The sequence below is a fragment of the Brachyhypopomus gauderio genome, chromosome 14 (assembly GCF_052324685.1).
Source record: "Brachyhypopomus gauderio isolate BG-103 chromosome 14, BGAUD_0.2, whole genome shotgun sequence".
Lineage (NCBI taxonomy): Eukaryota > Metazoa > Chordata > Actinopteri > Gymnotiformes > Hypopomidae > Brachyhypopomus > Brachyhypopomus gauderio.
In genome coordinates, this window is record NC_135224.1 from 10,832,360 (window position 1) to 10,841,151 (window position 8,792).

Consider the following 8,792-nt stretch of genomic DNA (forward strand, 5'->3'; position numbering starts at 1 on the left):
CGCGTCGACTTATCTCGGCACATGCATCAGATGCTTCTACTCGTGTTCTCCCTTTTTTGAGTTCTCCCACGGCACTGAGCTGCGGCATTGTTGTCGCCGAATTCCTGCGGCTGTTCGGGTCAGATTTAAAACTCTGATGCTCACCCACAATGTCAAATGGTGGTGGAATAATCTGGCATTGGTTGCCTGGACTGCTTAGCACCCTGCTGCCTTCAAAGGCAGTCCCACTTTTTGAATGCTCACTTAAAATGAGCACTACACTTGCGCCTAGTGAAAGCAATAACAAAATGCACTGAACCTAGCCTAGCTTTACCAGTTGCACTGAACCTAGCTTAGCTTTACCAGTTGCACTGAACCTAGCTTAGCTTTACCAGTTGCACTGAACCTAGCTTAGCTTTACCAGTTGCACTGAACCTAGCCTAGCTTTACCAGTTGCACTGAACCTAGCCTAGCTTTACCAGTTGCACTGAACCTAGCTTAGCTTTACCAGTTGCACTGAACCTAGCTTAGCTTTACCAGTTGCACTGAACCTAGCCTAGCTTTACTAGTTGCACTGAACCTAGCCTAGCTTTACCAGTTGCACTGAACCTAGCCTTGATCAAGGGCACTTCAGCCATGGCTACTGCTGCTTCAGGGGAAATGAATGTCATCCTTTCAGTCTCATTCTTCTACAGAAAACCCCCCAAAAATTCATTCAGCCATTCTATGGAAAATGTAGACTGGATCAGACAATGAGCTCCTGCTAAGGGAGAGATGGGGGCGGCGCTGACCTGGCTCCAGACACCTGTCTGGTGAAGAGCATGGAGCCCAGCTGGGTGACCCCTGTCTCACAGCGTTCCTGCAGGCCATCCAGGGACATAGCTGAGGATGACAGGCACAGTGTAAGGAACACCAGACACGCAGGTAACACAGCACATCACACCTGCACGGTTAAAACAGAACTACACTAATAATGACTACACTAATAGTGTGGGAATGCAGGCAACAGCACATCACATCTCCACTGAATGTAACTTGGCTGCTAATTGTAAATGTAACATGTAATATTTTGAGGAATGATGTGTAACATTGATTGCTGGCACCTGCTCTTCCTGCTCTGATACAGAGTATCAGTGCATTGTTGTACATTCAACTTTAATTTTGGGGCAGGAACACCAGTATAACAAAAAGTGTTACTGACATTCCTAGCGATGTGTCTGTTAACTGGGGGGGGGGGGGGGGGGGGGGGGGATGTCGAAATGTCGATGGGGATGCGTGTCAGGACGTGGTCTGGTCACGCGACACGCCGTAGTAGCGTCTTGGCCTCTTCCGAAGGGGACATCGATTATGTCAGTGTGTGTGTGTGTGTGTGTCTCACCCAGTGATATGGGGTTGTGGGGGGTGTGCAGCAGTCTCTCTCCGTGCCTCTCCGCCAGCGTCTGGAGCTCCTGAGCCAGGTGGCCGTACAGCTCCTTCAGGTCACGCAAAACCACTGTTATAAATAGCCCCGCTCTGACTAGACTCAGCCTTTTTATAGACACACACACTGTTTACTGCTCGTGTTGCAGTTCTCCATCTGCCGGCCTTCTCCGCCCTCTGTCCCTTGCCCCCTTTCTCTCTCTCTCTCTCTCTCTCTCTCTCCCCCTCTCTCTTCCTGACCCGTAACAGGGCCGGCTCTGTGTTCTCTCGGTCCTGCTCAGGTTTAACTGCTGGCGCTGGAGCAGAAACCGCAGCGCTTGCAGGATTGCGATTCATCCCTGGGAACAATTGCAGTGAGGCTACAGCAGGGAGGACACGTGTGAGGAGCGGGGCACAGCGCACCACCCTAACCCCACCCAGGTGAGCGCTGAACCGAAGCGCTGGGCCGTGCGCCTGCAGATTCTTCACTGTCCTGCGCACACATTTGTGAATAAACAGCTCCCCAGAAGTTGGAGCTCTGTACTTTTTAATTACAGCAGGAACAATGCTGAATAAGGAAGAGTTGTTATTCATCCAGTAACACGCAACAGTGACACAGGGCGGCAAGACGTACCAAACACACATGGGTGCGGATGCAACGACAAAGTCCAAAAACAGGAATAAAACAACAAAAAAGGTGCTAGAAGCGGCACCAGCAGCAGGAACAGAAATAAACACCGGGGTAGGAAGCAGACAAGAGGGTTTAGCAGGTGACCGTAGGGCCAAAAAGCTTTGGAGACGTGCACCTGTGAGGCTTAAATAGGATCAGTGAAATGAGAGACAGGTGCAGATTACTAATAAACCGGGGACTGTGAACAGATGAGCAGTTGTGATGTGTGATTAGCGGATCTGGTTGATTATAAAAACACTAGTCTCACATGACTCGCCCAATACATGACCTCTAAACTCAAGCTGTAAGTAGCTTCTCCTCAGATATGTTACAATACCTCAAATCAGTCAATAACATTTTTCGCCAAATGTCTAACGTACCTGCCACTTTTATCTTGTTTCTCTTTTTCAATATACCAATACGGATTATTCGAGTCCTGACAGGAACTACTGTACTCGTTTGTGTGAATGACGCGCGCCCAGCACTGGACGCTTCACTAAAGGTTATCGGTTCAGGCAGCCATGCAGTTTTGTGTCTTAGAACTGTCTGTGTGTGTGTAAGACTGCAGCTTGCTCTGCGATAACTGCAGAGGGTTGCTGCAGAGACCGTGCGCACAGCCGCACATGCCGCTATCAGAGCCTTTATGGAAAAGCCTCAACTCGCCCACAATCGATATTTCCTAGCAGCTGGGCTCTGTGTTCTTTTTTTTGCTAGCAGCAGCAGGGGAATGGTAAACTGCACTGCATTTGGGGGGTTTCGCAAGGCGGGACGGGTCACCTTTCTCTCGCTCAGGAGCCTCTTGTAGCCCCGGGCCCCCAGGGTGAGCAGGGTGATGAGGACGTCCAGAGAAGGGGAGGCAGACGCACGGCCTGGTGGGAAACGGAGCGACCGTCATAAACCAGGAGAATACCGGGTAAAGGCAAAGAGTCATGATCAGAACAATACACACGGGGCGTACTGCAATGGATACTGCAGTCCCCACTGCAACCCTGACGATGTAGATAAGAGGAAAACACCAACACTGCAGGTGCTGTAACGTGCTTATGTTCGGTTCAACTCGGTTGGTACTGCGGTTGTGAGACAAGGAGCTCTCAGCTGAGCGAACTCGCACACAGAGCCTAAATAACAGGGATTCACCCTGCAGCATTGAAGAGAGCAGAGAGCAGGAGGGGGAGGGGAAGAGGACTGAACAGCGCACCAGAGGACTAAAGAAAAGCCCACACACAACCACCGTTCCAAGTGAGGCGCCGCACATTCGTGCAAGGTCTCGCACATTTATAAATATCTTCTTAACAGTGAAGAAACTCGGTGAAAATGTGAACATGCACTGCTGGTCAAACTGAGCATCTCATGAACAAAATGTGATACACACACTGACCAGGGTACGTTTTGCTGATCTCCTTAATGAAGCCATCGTCAAAACCAGCAATAATGGCCCCTCCAACTGGGACCATGAAGTTTTTGTCCAAGCTTTGCACGAAAGCATCAATTCTCCCCACTCGTGCGCCCTGTAAAGACACAACGTTAGTTAACCTGATCAAACAGCTCAACCAACTGCAGCCACATGACAGGTTTGCACTAGAAAATATGATATTGTTCACCTGTTGTATAAGGTGCATGCACTTTGATGACTGCACTCCGTAGGCATTGTTTACTATGTGAGGGATTTCATGTTTGGCGCACATGACAGCAAGTTCCTCCAATCTGCAAAATAAGAGGTACTAAAGTGATCAGCTATTATTCCAAATGAATTTTATTTTTGCCAATTTGTAACTTGTAGCCAGTTTGTAGCACAGTTCACTGTGCACCGTTCATTATGAGGTTATACACAGGACAAAAAATGCACTCGTTTATGTACGGACTGCCTAAATCACAGTGCTGTTTCAGAGGGGCTATGATTGGCCAGTTGACCTGCCTGTCAGGGACACGAGGGGCAAAACAGGAAGTGGTGGAATGGACACACAGGATGTTCTCAGCTCCGAGTTCCTCAATCTTCTTCTCCATTGCCTCCAGATCTGTCCTCAGCTCATCTCCTTCCAGAACATTCTCAATGACCACTGGCTCAAACCCTGCCGATATTTATAGCCACATTACAGCCGGCATCACGAAACGTGCAAATCTACACTTGGTTATGCTTGTGTCAACAGAGTAATAGTGTTCGTAAAAGTATAATGAACCCAAGGCAGTCTAAGCCATACCGGCAGTGACCATGGATTTGAAGCAGGACTTCTGGTCAATGCGAGGCCAAAGTATATAGCGAGCCCTTGGCCGCCGGTGTCTGAGGGTGAGGAAACATAATGTCAGGCTCATTCCAGTCGCCATGGGAACCACAAAGCACGAAGACACACGTCTAACACCTGTGTGAAGAAAATTCCGAATCATACCTCTGCACGCTACAGACAGAAACAGGCAATATTAAACAATGTCGGTCATGACGAACAGGAAAATATCTAAAGAGCGTCATTAGTAGTCGTTTTACCTGTGAATTTAAGGACATCCAGCACAACTGAATTGGTGAGCTTGTTGAGGAGACTTGAGCCTGCCGCCTTTGGCTGAACAGCAGCTATGTCACCGGAGCGACCGATGCCGTGGATCAGTCTGGGGAAGAGAAAACGCTGTGGATTCTGTCTGGCATTGGCTAAATATGAGCACACTGGGTTTCAAACAGCAATGCAGCTACACTCCATCGTCCGTCACGGTCTGTAAAGTAGAACATCAGACTCTATGTTCTTATTCTTTAAAATGAGATGAAACAAAGTCATCCATCATGTCACTTGTCACTCTTAAAATGATGCTTTACACCAAATCAAATTGGCCACATTACACTAGACACCACATTTATCTGCACCACCATAAAACACCACAATATTTATGAATACTAATTACTAGTAAACAATCAATAAATATAGCTGGAAGTGGCGATCCAGGATTCAAACATAGGCCCCTTGGGGCCATTTGGACAGAAGGGCCACACAAGGTCTGTGTGTCAGCCAATAACCTGCTTAATCTTTAATTAAAGCACAATTTTATAGCTCTCTTGTTCTCCATTATTACCTGGTCAAATCTGTGATTTGCATGAGATCTTGGCAAAACAGTGTTGTGCATATTATTACTGCACATATGCTGGCTAGCTACAAGGCCAAATGTGAGAATACAAAGAATTAGTGTCTGACTGCTGTTTAAGAATATAAGTGCGATTCATTCGACGGAAGCATTGGTGTTGCTCTGCCCCTATGCTTGTTAGTGGGTAATGGCAGCAGTGTATTTATGGTTTCTGAGCACTCTGTCTCACTGCCGTCATGAAAAAACATTTTCTTTGCATGAGTAATAATTTCTGTGTCACTTTAAACACCCCATAGATCCCGCAGTGCTGCAAGTCTGTCTCTCATAGGCCCTCTGCCATCAAAACAGGAGGAATCACAGAACGTCTTCAGAGACATGGGGGCAACACTGCCCCTCCGGCGTCAGCCGCAATGTGTACAGGACACGGAAAACATGAACAACTTAATTTTATGTTTATCCATTTGAATGGGGGCAAACTGACCCCAAATATCCATCTATCCAACCATTATCTGTCCCGCTTTTCGGGTGACCCAAAAGATAATGGGTAAAAAAAAAAATACTGTTGGACATAATGGACATATGGGCAGATTTTCATGGGGAACCATAGACTACTGTTGGAACTGGTGTAATTATGAATGGAGTGGTTAGATTTAATGCAGCATATGATTTTATTGGACAAGATAATGTGATTCATGTGAGCATGCCGTGTTAATCGTGTACATTTGGTGTTTGAAACAGAAACTGTCAAAAGTGCACAAATGAGGGGAACCTGGGTAACGGGCAATTAGCAAGCTACTTAAGTACGGTGGTAGGTTTGGACAGATAGCGAGCAAGGAAAATATTGAGCATGATATCATTGACTTTTGCTAGTCCTTCAAAACAAATTCAAAAGGTGAATCTTCTACCCAAAGCCAAAAATAATCCACAGTGGATATCACGGTGTCCAGTGGAGCTCTCAGTAAAGAACACAAACTACTCATCACACCACCCAACTTAACATATTATATGAGTAGTGTATATCTATAATTATGATCAAAATCTTACAGTATTTCTAGAAAAAGTTATCATTTCAAGGACTCCTTATTCCTCTTAATAATGAAGACAGATCTCAGTGACCTTGGCTGTATGTTTGGGGTCATTGTGCTGCTGCAGAATACATTTGGATCCAATCAAATGCCTCCATGATGGCACTGCATAATGCATAAGTATTTGCCTCCAGACCCTCCAGACCCTCATTCTTGTGCCACGCTCCAACCCCTCAGCTGGAATATTACAGCAAAATACTTCAAATCTTGATCAATAACACCCAGCACCTCCTGCTATTTTTCTGCACCCCACATCCTGTGCTTGTGTGTGTCACATCTGAAGTGATGGCAGTGCTGGATGTCATCTGATTTCAAAGGGAAGTAGGCACGTGTCTTTCATCTTTCTTGGCTGATCATTGCATCTGTGGTCCTCAGCGTTACATGTTTTGTGCTTTTTCAAAAGAGCTTGTACAGCACATCATGAAGACGCATTATGCTTTGAACTCTTTCCCAGGTTTGAGCCTCCTACACAGCTGTTTCTATTTCCGTAAATGACTGTTTCAACCTACATATGAAAATGAAGATTATTATCACCCCATATTTGGTTTGTTTGGCTGCAATTGTACCTAGAACTGATGCAGTTTTAAAGGTAGTAACATCAAAGTTTAAACATGTTTAGATTTCTCTTTTGTTCATTCATTTTGCATTCTGTTAATCGACCAAGATAAACTATTTCTACTTCTATTTTTGACAGCATTTTGCTGCATGTTTCCCTACAACCTTTGCACAGTACTGTACCTGCATTACTTTTAATGTCCCTTAGCACAAAGCTGAAGATTTCTGACAGCATGTTTTTTCAGTTATCTGATAAAAAGCAAGCACCTTGATAGTGTTGTAATATTACCTGTCTTCTGGGAAAATGTTATATTCATGAACCCAGATCCTTAAATTCTAAACCTATCACACACTCACACACACATACACACACAAACACACACACCATGTATGCGTATTTGCTAAAAATGTAAAGCAAAAAGCTGTTGTCATTGACTTTTTTTTATCAAAAAGGCAAAGACAACATCTAAAAAACAATTTACATAAATTAAAGTAAAGTAATGTCTATTTACATTACAACACACTGAATGATAACAGAAGAAAAACAAATAAACATAAATATTTAAATCCTGGACATTCTTCGCCCAGTCTCTCTAAGGCAAAAAATGTCATATTGCTATGGATGTTAGCAAAACCATAGATCAGCCATAAAATCGAGCGTTACCTGTAATGTCGTCTAGCCACCAGGCTCGACGCTACCCTGCCCTCTCTCTCCCCCACACCGCAGTTTCCTAGGAAGTTGTTACTGTCCATGACTGCGAGTTCGTTCAGAAAGAGCTCTATGGTGCTCTCGCTCCATCCCTCTTCTGGACATTTCCCCTTGAAAATAATAAAAGGCATTAAGTGTGTGCCTGGAAGACTAGAAGAACACAAGAGCTTCACAAACACACCGAGTAAGTCATGAGGTGCAAGGTAACTACAGGACATAGGTCACGCGAATATACGTATTTGGGAATACAGATACACAAACTTCAAAAACATTTTATGATGATGCTTATCCATAGTCACTTATAAAGTTAAACAGTGTGTGTTGCTAGTTAAACATGATTAATAGTACACAGCGCATTCCAGTTCTTTTCTGTGTAACGTCACAGTGGGTCTCGAGCGCATTCCAGTTCTTTTCCGTGGTGTAACGTCACAGTGGGTCTCGAGCGCATTCTAGTTATTTTCTGTGGTGTAACGTCACAGTGGGTCTCGAGCGCATTCTAGTTCTTTTCCGTGGTGTAACGTCACAGTGGTACTCGAGCGCATTCTAGTTCTTTTCCGTGGTGTAACGTCAGAGTGGGACTCGAGCGCATTCTAGTTATTTTCTGTGGTGTAACGTCACAGTGGGACTCGAGCGCATTCTAGTTATTTTCTGTGGTGTAACGTCACAGTGGGTCTCGTGCACACTCACCTGTTCTAGGAGAGTTCTGATCAAATGCTCGTGACCGCGGCGCGCCTGGACACCCTGACGGACATACGACGACGATACTATTTTTTCGCTCAGTGTGAAGTTTTCGGTGTTCATTTCTGAGGATAGCAGCAGCTCCACGTTCGGATACTAGATATTGTCCCAAAAATACAGTTAGAATTATTTTTATTTGATATCAGCTAGCTAACCTGCACGAGCCAAAAGGCTGCGGACTGTGAACTGACAGCGAGTCACCCAACATGTGGTTCAAAGAGCAATGTCAGTCTCTTTGGTTGTGCACAGCGTGCTTACTTATTGCAGACAATTCTACAAATCAAACTCGTTGATCATTTGACGAAAACGTCCAGTCAGCGTGACCAGACCAACTTCCCGTTTACCACGCCAGCAAAGCTCCACCCACCAACATCCTTTCAGTTTCAAAATAGTAGTAATATTTGCTCGTCTCTTAATACAATGCCTTTAAAACCATTATTGTCGTTTCATACCCACGTCTGTGTAAAATGCATAGATTAAAACGTCCGTTCTTACTCAAACTGCATCCATGTGGGAAAAAATTGTAAGGTTTTAAACAATAAATATGTGAAAGCACGGTAATGTCTGAAAGAATGGCATATCTGTAAGCCAAGAC

The 8,792-nt window shown here is 45.1% G+C and overlaps 1 protein-coding gene across 1 annotated transcript; it reads right to left on the minus strand.

Annotated features, from left to right (window-relative positions):
- Positions 1 to 22: 22 nt before the first annotated feature.
- On the minus strand, positions 23 to 8,558 carry sepsecs (Sep (O-phosphoserine) tRNA:Sec (selenocysteine) tRNA synthase). The gene is made up of 10 exons (XM_076972154.1): positions 8,147 to 8,558; positions 7,415 to 7,569; positions 4,527 to 4,645; positions 4,246 to 4,404; positions 3,963 to 4,116; positions 3,649 to 3,751; positions 3,426 to 3,555; positions 2,825 to 2,916; positions 1,358 to 1,451; positions 23 to 861 (listed from the first exon to the last, which is right to left on the minus strand). Exons 1-10 carry the CDS (start codon positions 8,258 to 8,260, stop codon positions 743 to 745), a joined length of 1,239 nt encoding a protein of 412 aa, XP_076828269.1. The 5' UTR covers positions 8,261 to 8,558; the 3' UTR covers positions 23 to 742.
- Between the last annotated feature and the right edge of the window lie 234 nt (positions 8,559 to 8,792).